The sequence below is a fragment of the Callospermophilus lateralis genome, chromosome 6, assembly GCF_048772815.1.
Source record: "Callospermophilus lateralis isolate mCalLat2 chromosome 6, mCalLat2.hap1, whole genome shotgun sequence".
NCBI classification, from domain to species: Eukaryota; Metazoa; Chordata; class Mammalia; order Rodentia; family Sciuridae; genus Callospermophilus; species Callospermophilus lateralis.
Window position 1 is genome coordinate 46,243,645 of NC_135310.1, and position 12,854 is coordinate 46,256,498.

Sequence of the window (12,854 nt, forward strand, 5' to 3'; positions counted from 1 at the left end):
CTGAGGCAAGAGCGGGCCTGGTCCCCGGCCGTCGCCGCCCGACCCCGAAGCGTCCGCCCCGCGCAGAGTAGTCTGCGGCCTCGGGTCGGCGGGACCGCCCGGTCCCTGGAAGGGTGTGACCAGGGGGTTTCAGACAGGAGGGCCTCTTCGGCGGAGGCTGGCAGACGCCAGGGGTCGGGTGGGGAAGAGACCGTTTCGGCTCTTGCCTCCCAGACGTCGTTGCTCCGCGGGCCTCTCGGTGGGCCTCCCGGCCGGCGCGGATACAGGTGCCCCGGCCGGGGTCTATCGGGAAGATGGCGACCCCGGGCATGAGCTGGCAGCAGCACTATTACAGCGGCTCTGCAGCCGGGGCGGCCAAATTCGCACCCTCGCCGGCCGCGGCGCAGCTGGCTGGGCACTGCGTGGACTACAGCCAGGACATGCACCTGAAAATGAGCAAGAAAATCGCCCAGCTTACTAAGGTAAGGGGCGGGGCGGGGCGGGAGGCGACCCTGTGCGCGCGGAGCCGGCTGGCGGCCCGCCTGGAAGGCTGCGAGCCCTGTCCCAGGGTGAGCCCAAGGGGGCTCCTGGCGAGAAGCAACAGCCTGAGATTTATCTCCAAAACCACTCAAACTTAGGTGAAACGCTGACGACGCGGATTTAAACTAGGCAGTACCACTGGATTTATGGGAATTGCTGAATTCATGGGACTTGCACCTCTTTGTCCTTTAGGGTTAACCCCCGCAGAACAAATTAGGGTTTACTTTCTCAGTTTCACAACTGTACACGATTTTACTGTTGCTCCCAGGCATCTGCCAGGGCTCCAGGAGGCATCACACTACAGTACCATATGAAGTACAGTACCGTATTTACCTAACATGACCCGAATCCTCGAATTAATGAGTATCTGTTATTGGTTACGCATTTATGGAGAGAATAAACTTTCTGAGATTATTCCCAGAAATGTAGGAGGGTAAAACATACCTTGTGTGCCATTTGGGGGATTTAATGAGTCATTCTTTATCCTGATAAAATGTCAAACAAGACTTATTAGATGAATCACACTGTGTCAGCGTTTTGTTAAGCGGTTCACTTTACCAAAAGATAGTTTTCAAAGAGCAAATCGCTTGCATGTTTACCAACTGTGATTTAGGATGGCACCTGTGTTAGTGAGCTCTTCTAATTTAGTAAATGTTGATAATAGAAAAGAGTTGGTGCCTGAAGCAAGAGAAGTTTGGATCAATTATACTGCTCTGTTTAGATCTTACTGGCAATTTAGCAATACCCATTAAGTGTGAAGAAGTGATTTGTGATTTTTGGAAGTTAGTAGAGGTGATAACTACTTAATGAGTGTTGGTATGCTGAGATGAAGACATGGGGCAGGGAGTCGCAGGATATTACTAGGTAAACTGAAGTCTGACTCCAAAATTCTCAGTATATACTTTCACTATTGGTCTTTTTGAGAGAGTACACCAAGTCATTAGAATTGGAAGGAGGGGAAGGAATAATAAAAAAGGAATGAAACGTAATAAAACAAGGAATAAATGAAGGGTAAAAAGATTTCAGTGAAGAAATGTTATTGAGGTTAGGAAAATAACAAGGAAGGACTAAAGAATAAGGGGACAATGGAGGTGAAAAAGAAAAGGTGCAGGTATTTAACAGTAAATCTCAACCATGCAAAGCAAGTAACATTTTGTGAAATTGTTTTTGTTTGTTGTTCTTTTGTTTGTTTGTTTGTTTTGTTTTTTATTGGATGTCAACACAGTCTCAGGTTGCTAAGTATCCAGTTTTTACTATTTCCTCTTGTGACAGAGAGTACCAAAATTCACAGAAAGAAAGAACTAGGAAGAAACGATAACAGAGAGTCATTAGAGCATTTCTACAATTGGGGCTCTCCTGCAATAGCATTTGATCTTCATAATATTAATGTTCAAAGTGAAGTACATGAGTATTTATTTATTTATTTATTATGATTTTTTTTCTTAGAAGATGTCCACACATCCTTTGTTGTTATTTTAGATTGTAACATCCTAGAGTTCTGCTGTAATAGAAACAATAAATCGGTAGTGGAACTGTGTATTCTTTAATGAAAGCTGTTTCACTTCAGTAAACTTTATTTCTTTCTACTTACACTTTTCAATTTCCTGTTCTTCTATCCGAAAAAAAAAAATTCACAGAAGGTAGGATATTACATGGATGTGTATAGCTCTTTCGGCCTTCACACCATGCTCCTTGAGTCTAATAAGCCACTGTCCCTGTGCCAGTGCTTCATCACTGCAGAGTGTTGTATCTAATCCTTCTTGGGGGTTACTGGGACTCTGATCAGTGTTTGTAGTTACTGTATCTAAACACTGTCACCACCCCATCAATGTCTTAAGTGTTTCAGACATTTAATACCTTATACTAGGGTTTCTCAGTGTTGCATTGGTTGATTCCTTGTTGATGATCTATCTTGTGCATTGTAGGATGTTTAGCAGTATCACTGCCCTACATAATTGGTGTCAGTAGACTTCCACCCCAATTGTTCCCTCCCCATTATCATGATAGTAAGCATTACCAGATGTTCCTGGGGAAGAGTGGGGCAAGGGAGAGGTGGCAAAATCATGCCAGGTAAGGGACGAATACCATTGAATACTGAAATATCTATAGAGGTTCTTCCACCTCTACCTCTTGCCTTTATATTTACTTGAGATAAAGTCTGACAATGAAACAATCCTGTAATAGGACTCTTGATACAGCCAGTTCCCTTCAGTTCCTGAAAATGTACAATAAGACCTGCTTTTCTTATGTACTATTTGGAAACTGTCAAATTATAAAGTCATATACACTTATTGCAAATACTATGCCATAAGCACGGCATCATGAATGTGTGTACATACATATATGCATATATACATATGTGTATATATGTATGTCCATATATATTATGTATGTGTATATAATTAGAAACTCTGTTCTGCTCCATAAAAGTTTTACTCATGAAGAGTTTACTAATAAATTCACACCAATAGAGAGATTAAGTAGAACTATGGATGCAACTTGTTAATATCTTACATTTCTATTAGATAATATAAAGGTAACTATTAAAGTAGGATCTATTTTCTGGGGAAGGGAGTCAATAAAAATTACTCCTCAGCCTTATAGTAGCAATATAATTAAAAATATGCCTTGGGAATCTGGCACACATCCTGAGTTAAAATTTCCACTCCCCTGCTTGCTAGTAGCATGACCTTGAGCAAGTCACTAAACTCTGAGCCTCAGTTCCCAAATCTTTAAGTAAGGATGACAGTACCTATTTTAGAGAGTTATAGGCTCTTCATTCAGGCCATCATTGAAAATATTTACTATATACTAATAGTATTCATAAAATATTCGCAGTATATTTTAAATACCCCTTTAAAATTTCTGCTTTGGGTATTATTATATCATAGTGTATTTATTTTGAGGATTTCTCCCAAACTCTATAAAAATGTATATAGTAGTTATTTTCTTATTTGAATATCAGTAAAGGTTTTACATTTATATTGTTTGTAGTATAGTATTGAAAGGCATGTTTCAAGAATCTGGCTGGCTTTGAAAGGGTAAGGCTGACAGTTTTCTGCTATACAGTATTGTATATAATAAGGCTCAGTATGTTTTTAACTGAAGAAAAAGTCTCAACTGAATGCATAATTGTTCATATTCTGTCTTTCAAGAGCCTAAGATAGCAGCTTCTTGTGGTAAGAACTGCAATTCTTAAAGCAGGTTTTATGTAAGGGTACTTTTCTAAGTGTTAGAGATGCAGTGGGGAGCAGGACATAGTCCTCAGCCTGTTAAAAGAGGTCTAGCATATTTAGGTCAAATTTTAAGAATTAATATTGGATTTTTGAATTAACAATAATTCTCATGTTGTGGCATAGTTCTGAAATTGTTATGGTTGAACCATCTCAGTAAGACAGGGAAGCTGGGTGGAATCCATTCTGTTTTATAAGATCACATTTACATACTTCTCTGTTTGTCCCTATGATACTTCCCCACCCCTGCCTGGTACTGGGCATTGAATTCAGGGGGATTGGGGCTGGGAGCTATATCCCTGGCCCTTTTTACATTTTATTTTGATATAGAGTCTTGCCAAGTTGCCAAGTCTAGTCTGTAATTTAACAATCCTTCTTCTGTCTCAGCCTCCTGAGTAGTTGGAATTAGAGGCATGTGCCATTGCTTCTGGCCTTCTGTTTGGACTCTATAGTGCAATAGATTAAAAAGGAAACTGGTAGGATATAATTATAATAGTATTATTTTTTATCTCTCTTTTTTTCTTTTTTGGCCCCTTTCTGTCTCTTTCAATTTACTCTTAGGCTGGTTTATTCTCTGACATGAGTGAACTTGATATTTCTGGTTACTCTTAGATAATAAAAATCATCCTTCAATAACTAAGTCACAAAAGTCTCAGCTTGATTATTAAAATGACAGTGCAAATAAACAAATAAAATTTCTAGACCAAACCCAAATTAAAGATGAAGCTTCTCCTCCCATGCACATTTTTTTTGCCCTGTGTATTGCAAGGGACAAGTTAGTAATTGGGGAAGGACTACATTGACTTTTTTCCTTCTGACCCTGCTTTTCTACTCTTCCTTCTTTGTCTTGCCAGTCCTGACTTCAGATCCCTCCAAAGTTGGAGGAGGAAGAAGGAAGAGGAGAAGGGAAAAGGAGCTTCAGAGTTTTAGCTAAAAATCTAGATGATGATCTATCTTTAGTGCTTTTATAGTTTTGGTAGATGTTTTAAGATTTTTCACTTGAGGATCCTGTATCTTTCATCTTAGTTGCTTGAGACTTTCACATTAAGTTCCTTGAAAATGAAAATGTATTCTGGCTGGTTGCTGGCTCCTTCCTCAGCTCTTGGAGCTGGCAGTAAGTATCTTCATCATCATTTTGTTGAAGGCTGTTCAAGCTCCAGATAATCCGTTTGGATGGATCTATGTGACTCTACCACAGCTTTCTGTTTCTTCCTGTAAGACCCTATCTGGTCCCTAGGGACCAATCATTCTTTGTACAAAACTAGGAGTGGTCCTAGTTCAGCCATCTCTTTTGTTCTCCAGTGCATCTTCATTCATCTCCCATTCTTTAGATTTTCCAGGGATGAATCAGGTGTCTAGGTCAGATGTTCTTGAAAGTGCTTCAGATATGTATCAAGCACTTCATATGATCCCCTCAAAGCCTTTTTTCCTGTGCTTCAGATGTGGAATGAGAATTTTCTCTCTTCCCCATGAAAAGGCCTGGGTCCTTATTATCATAAATCTCGTGAATATCTCCATAACCAGCTCTGTAATCTCCTTGAAGTCACATTTTACTAGTGTTGGTTGAGGGTAGGAGGTAAGACACTTCTGACATTCCTTTCTTTAGACTGCCTCCTTTGAAATTTTAGGAATGTTCTGGCATCTGCTTTGGAGCGTTAATTCTGTTGTCTTTAGTTCTTAGTAGAAACTTCCCTTTTAATGTCCTGCTGTGTTAGCTTCTTATGAAAGGCTTATACTTCAATACAGCTCAGTCCACTTATCACTTATAGACATAACTAGTAGAAGGTAGAGTATGAGTTTCCAAGAAGCAGAAAGTAGTTTTGTTTTCTATAATTAGCATCAGTAAGTCTACTTCTTTTAATACTGTGGCCCTTTTACCAAGCAATGTCCTGACCTACTTAGCCTTTGTTGGACTTTCCTTACTCAGAATTCTTATAATATTTATTATCTGTAATTCGCAAATACAATTTATTGTTTTTGTAAATATACCTTTTTCCCCTGATTTTGATTATACCTTTCTCATTATAGGGACCATATCTTGTATTTTGTCTTACCTTGATATTAATGCTTTGCGTGCATCATAAAAGCTAATGAGTATTTATTGAAGAAGATGATGGTAGTTGTAGTGGTAATGATATGACAAGTAATTTTGCTATACAGTAGAAAAAGTAGCATTTTTGAGAAATTGTATCTGCTGCTTTTCTGGGCTAATGATAGATTAGTTTGGCTGAGTTAAAATATTCTTATGTATTGAAATGTTTATTGGCTTCCCATTGAACTGCTTCAGAAAGCTATATTATTTCATAATATTCTTATATATATATTTCATAATATATTTTGTTATAAAAATAAAAATATCAAGCACTTTGTCTAAAATATAAACATTGTCATTTCAAAATGTAGGTCTTTAATATACTAGTTTCTTACCAAATATTTTAGGAAGTTTTATACCATTTAGTGATAACTCTGCTTTTATTATATCTAAAACCACAATGTTTGTAGAAAGCTTAAACCAGTGAAAATTTCACACAGTCCTGTTTCCTCTACATTAAACAAGACTGATTTTCACTAATTGGGTGTGTGCGTGCGTGCATGTGCATGCTTTTTTAGAGTTTAATATCTAGGAGATTATGAATTACCTAAGTAAATAGCCACTTTTGGTACAACTTGGGTTTTTGAACTAAAGTTGTAAGTATAGTCACAGTCAGCTGTGTTTCAGTTTAGGAATAGTACAAGCCAAATGCAGCATCTTTTTTTTTTTTTTTTCTCCTTTGTTAACACTGCAGTTCAGCCATCCATCCTCTTGTGCAATAGCCTGGATGTAATCTTTAGTCATAGGTGAGTGGTTTGGATTAATTTCGTGTATTTTACTAATGGACACAAGAGCATGATATCCTACATTAATTGTCCATAAGCTTCAAAAAGGGCCTGCCTTTAGAGTTAAAATTTTGATTTAGAGCTGGCAGAAACCTTAAACTTGACAACCCTAATCCTCTCATTTATAGATGCAGAAATTGATGATCCAAAGTTAATTGAATATTACACAACCTTGTCACTGGCAGAATCTGGACTTCAACCCAGGTCTCTGAATTGGTCTAGGATGGGTGGCTACATCAGTAGGTTTCTTTACTGTAAGTCTGTCTTCTTCCTAATATTAGTTGTTCAGTAGAGGTTACAGAGTTGTTATTGTTTTTTCCTATAGGAACCATATTTGACTTATCTCACTCACGGATTTTTAATAATAAGTGCAACCAATGTGCTTTTCCCATACAATGTAGAAAATTTCTGAGTTTATAGATAGTATATTTTGTAACTATGGCTCAGTAATTTTGTAATAGAGTTGTATGTGTGTGCCCCTGTTTTAAAATAAATGTCAAAATATTTTCATGTTTTTATTAACAGCTTTAGCCATTTCAGACCTAAAAAAAAATGTAGTTACATTAATTTGGAGGCTGCTATGCTTGGTGTGAAAGTTACTATTATGGTTATTTTAGAATGTTTTTCCTTAACTGCTTGCTTTCCTAATTGTATTGTTACCTAAACCCAATTCTAGAAGGCATAAATTGAAAACTTTCCAGTTTTTATAATTTATTCTTTGTTGATAAAAATTCTTTACTATTCTCTAATTCCCAAGGTTTTAAAAAGTTGTATGAAGGATAAGAGTCTGGTAGGAATATGTTACTGAAGTAATTTGTTTGTTTTAATTGAATTAGTAAAGTCCCTGTATATTAACTCTTAAAATTATTAGTATTTCTGAAAATTTTGTATCACTTAAATTTGAGATGAGAAAGAAAAGTTATACAGGACTTATAAAGCAAGTAAGATTCTGAATGGATAAAATACTATCCTTTCTTTTGATTGACCTTGTGAGATTTTAAAAAGCAAAACTCTTATCTGTGAGCATCCAGATAAAGTTAATATTATGCCATGAAATGGAATTAGTTTGTTTTATCTTATAGAGTTTTTATTCTACAGGCCACTTGTAAATGAAAAGGACATTAAGTAAAACTGTCAGAATTGGTGCTTCATAGCCCTTTTTAGAAATGGAAACCTGAGGGGGGACAATTGCTAACTGAATTTGGGGTTTTAAAAAGTAAAAGAATGTTATAAATGGTAATTTGATGTGGGGAAAATTTCTCAGGTTTTTATTTTATATTTCAGGTGTGTTCTGAGCCACAGGGTTTCTTTTAGCTTTACCTGAGAACTTCTGGCCTTTAACATATTATAGGTTGAGTATTCCCTATCTAAAATGTTTGGGACTAAATGTGTTTCAGATTTTTTTGTATGTATATATTTTTTTTAATATTTACATAGACTTTACTGGTTGAGTATTCCTAACCCCAAATCTAAAATGCTCTAGAGTTCAAAATCTTTGCGTATCATGTCAGCATTCAAAAAGTTTTGGAGCCTGCCACAGTGGCACCATCTGTAGCCTCTGCTGCCTGGGAGGCTGAGGCATGAGGATCCCTTTAGCTCAGGAGTTCAGGGTCAGTTTAGGCAATGCACCTGGTCCTCATCTCAAAATAACAACAACAAAATGGATTTGGGAATATTTCAGATTAGGGATGTTTTACCTGTACTAGAAAATATTCTTTTACTACCAATCCATGTTTTAAAATAAATTTTCGAAACACTGACCTTCACAAATTGTGGACTGTCAGTTGTAGTCAGTATTTTGGTATGCTTAACATTTGAGGCTAAAGCAAATATCTTAGAAAATCTTTTATTTTTAGCTTTTTATTAAACTATATCAGGAAGCTACTGTTATTTGTTGACCTTAGGCCTATGTCATTAATACTTATATCATTCTTTCCTACAACTTCTACAAAAGAATATATAAAAAATATACAACTTCCACAAGAATATATAAAAAATATAGTAAGTCTCTCTCTCTCTCTCTCTCTCTCTCTCTCTCTCTATATATATATATATATATATACACATACATATATATAATATACACATATATGTGTGTGTGAGATATATATATATGTGTGTGTGAGTGTGTGTGTGTGTGTGTATTGTTTTTACCTGTATCTATTACTGCTGTCATCCTGATTTGTAAATGAAGGCTGAACCTACCAAAAGCCCTACAGTAGACAGGAGAACAAAAGATTTAATAATCAAAAACAAAAATGTGTGTATTTGATATTTCAGACTCTGTTACTCTCTACCACTTCATTTATTATAAAGGAGATAGTATTTATGATGTACTTTTAAAAATTGCTCATCTATAGCTCTCATTTATATGTACCATCTCTATATTGAGCTTTAAGAAGTTTAAAAGTGAAAATTTTTTGTCCAAATATTGCATTATTAGAATTTAGATTATCAATAAAGTTGATAATTTTAGTAATATTAGGATAAATTCCTACTTACTTGAAATTATTGGGGAATGAGCTTAGATAAATAGAGGTTACTATAAGGATTATAATTTTCCACCTTAATTTTAAACTGTATGATACCCAGATTGCACTAGAATCCTTTATCACCTCCAAATTATTATTATGATCATTAGTAACATGCCTAGGAAATTAAGTCAATTTTATACTAAATCTATTAGGCCAAACTTATAAATTCTGAATCTTTATTTCTGAATAAATTTCGTTAATCCCTTTTTATTTGCCATGTCTCCCTTTCTTATAAAAATGAAGTATAAAGTTTGACTATGTAAATTCTAGGCATTGACCTTTTTAGTTGAGCAGATTTAAGTTTATTCTAGTGAATATGTATCTGTGTTCACAGGTATGAGTAGAATATCACTTACATGAAATGCTTGGGACCAGAAGTGTTTTGAATTTCAAACTTTCAGATTTTTGAATATTTGTGTATACATAATAAAATATTTTGGGGACCTAAGTCTAAACACAAAATTTGATTACATTTCATATACACTCCTACATAGTCTAAAGGTAATTTTATACAATATTTTTTGTATTTTTTTACAACATTTTTTTGTATTTGCGTTTTGACTGTGACCTCTAACACCTGGTGTGGAACTTTCTACTTTTAGCATCATATTGGTGCTCAGAAAATTTTCTATCTACCAGTATTTTGGGTATTTAAGTTAGGGATGCCCAACCTACATTTGCATTTTGCATTTTGTTCCTCCTAAAGTACAGTCTTAGCAGAATCTCATTTCTTTCAGAAAACATTTCATGATCAACATACTAAATAGTATTCTTTTCTTACTCTTAAATGTTTTGCCTAGAGAAACATTATATAAACAAAGTATATGCAATTTGTGGGGGAAGTTGTGTATTTGAGTGTCAATACTGTGTGTGTGTGTGTGTGTGTGTGTGTGTGTGTTTAATGATCTACACAGTAATAAAAGAAAATATACGTAAATCTGACTGCAGCAGAGCATATAATATAGGATCATGTGTTTGGTAGATTAGTTGAATGCTAGCTCACTAAAGACATTGTGGTAGGCATTACTAATTATTTATTTCTGTTAATTTACATTCCATCTTGGTCTATATTTTTTAATTTTTTCAATAGTTAAAAATGTTATGGAATTATGTTTATCATATATAATAATTATAACATTTATCAATCCATGAATCCTGATAAATTTTAAATATATAACTCTGGGCAACTTTTTCTATTTGACTTGGTTCTTTGGGGGTAAAAATTATGTATCTGCTTTTCTTAGATAAATAAATGCTAGTGCCTTCCAACTTTCTTAATTAAATATTAAAATTATTAATGTAATTTGTAATCAGAGAATGCTTCAGTTGATGCATTCATTGTATGGTTACAAATTTCTGTAAAGTTAATGTTTCTGTGTTAGGTCCATGTCTGTCATGGGCAGGCCACATTCCCAGAGCCAAATGTCCATCATATGGGTCAGAGATGTGGTTCAGTTAGATCTCTATTTGAATTTCAGTGTCACTACATGTTAGTGTATAACCTTCAAAATGTTTTAACTTCTCAGAAATCATGTCCTCATATGTAATATAATAATAACAAAGCCTACCTCACAGAATTATCATAAAGGTCAAAGGAGACAATTTATATAGGTGAGAAGCACTCAATAAATGTCAAGTCCTACCCACTCTCTAGTTCCCTCCACCTGATTCAGACTCTGCTGCCATCATCTTTAACACTAAAGTATGTTTTCTCATATATTCTCTTTTCTGATAGAGATATGTTTTACATTGCTAGGGACCACAGCTCTCAAATGTAAAGGTTCATCAACAAATAAAATAGTTAGTTCTCATGGTTCATATGATTATGTTTTGTTCCAGGGAAAGTATACAGTTAGATTCCTGACAGCACTTGGTCACAACATGCCTATAATCTCATCACCCTATTGTTTTATGTGCATTTCTGTTTAAAATACTTTGTTTACTATATATTGTCGATTCAGTAACACTGAACTCATAGCCAGTAGCAAGCACAATTCATACCTGCATGAAGCTTATCTAGCCCACCATGAGTGCTGATTTGGGGATTACATACACATTTTAACAAGTAGGTGAATGTGCAAATATGGAGTTCATGAATATAGAGGATCAGTTATATCTAAAAATGGAGGCAGAACATTGCATCTGCTGTTTACTTAGCCCCTGCTCTCACTTGTCAGCTGTTGTCATGGGCCTGTGTGATTGTGACTCTTGTTACCACCCTAACCACCCTCATAAGAATGTGACTTACTCTTATTATCTGTCCAAACACCCTCTATTAAGAGAGGTGGAGGGGATCGTGGGGGTGGGACTATTCTTCTTTTGTGTGAGTTGCCAGTCACCCAGTAGCCACCCTACAATCATAAGCATGGGTTAAAATTACATTCACATTCTCTCCTTATCCATTAGTGGTAATCTCCATAATTAGAACCTGAATATGCTACATTGCTCTAGGCCAGGAAAAAAAACAATACTATATTTTTAAAGCTTTTGCTTGCAGATTCTAGAAATATATATATATATATATATATAGATAGATAGATAGATAGATAGATAGATAGATATAGATAGATAGTAAGTATTGTTTGTTTTAATTTAAATAAAGTCTTTTATGTTTATCATTTGCTTAAAATACATGTGCAGTTACTTCCTTCTCAGCATAAACTGTCAATGGGGGAGTTGGGTTTTTTTAACTCTCTCTAGGTACCTGAAGATAACGAAAGCTTATATTCTGAAACTGTAACACATTTAGCTGGGTAGTTCTGGATTGACCTTATACTTCATATAGAAAGCTTTTTAAATACTAGTTATTCAAATTTAGAATGTCTTAGGCATATGATCTGTATCCTGACAAAGGCCATCCTTAAATGTCCATACCTGTCCACTTTTTCTTGTCCCACTTGTCTGGTGCTGATCAGAAAATACTGATTATAAAGGAGCCCGAGGGAGTTAGAAAAGTTAACCTTTCTGGAGTAAAAATTTTATTTGAACCAAGCCCATGATTTGAATGTTGCTCTCTTGAGGATCATATATGCTTTTTCCCTTCAACTGTGAGTCACCCTTGCTATTTGCTTTTTTAATTCTAATTTCTTTCTCTTTTTTAAAATACTTTTTTAGTTGTTGATGGACCTTTATTTATTTATATGCCATGCTGAGAATCGAACCCAGTGCCTCACACGTGCTAGGCAAGCGCTCTACCACTGAGCTAAGACCCTAACCCAAATTCTAATTTCTTGGTTGTGTATCATTGTTAGATTGTGGCAGAATACCACACCCCTCCCAATCATTCTCCATAGAGATGTACACACCCTAATTCTGGAAACCTGTGACTGTTACTTTAACATTTGCAGGTCTGATTTATCTGATTTACTTAAGCATTTTGAGATAGGTTATCCTTGATTATTTATTTGGGGCAAGTGTAATCACAAGGACCCTTGTAAATGATAGAGGGAGGTGGAAGACTCAATGTCAGAGTGACCAGAATGTACAAATATTTGACTAACATTTGCTGGTTTTGAAGATGGAAGGAAACCATATGTCACAGAATGTAGGTAGCTTCTAGAACCTGGAAGAGGCAAGGAAACCACTTCTCCCCAAGAGCCTTCAGATATCAGCCTGGTAAAACTCTTCACACTTCTGACTTCTAGGATTGTATGTTTAGTAACTTATTTTGTAGTGAATTTTTAAAGTATCA

The 12,854-nt window shown here is 35.7% G+C and overlaps 1 protein-coding gene across 1 annotated transcript in view; it reads left to right on the top strand.

Annotated features, from left to right (window-relative positions):
• The first annotated feature begins 293 nt into the window (after positions 1–293).
• Positions 294–12,854, top strand: part of Fam184a (family with sequence similarity 184 member A) — a 124,450-nt gene continuing 111,889 nt past the window's right edge. The window contains exon 1 of the mRNA XM_076859784.1: positions 294–461. Within this exon, the coding sequence (XP_076715899.1) occupies positions 294–461 (168 nt within the window). The remainder of the gene's footprint in view (positions 462–12,854) is intronic.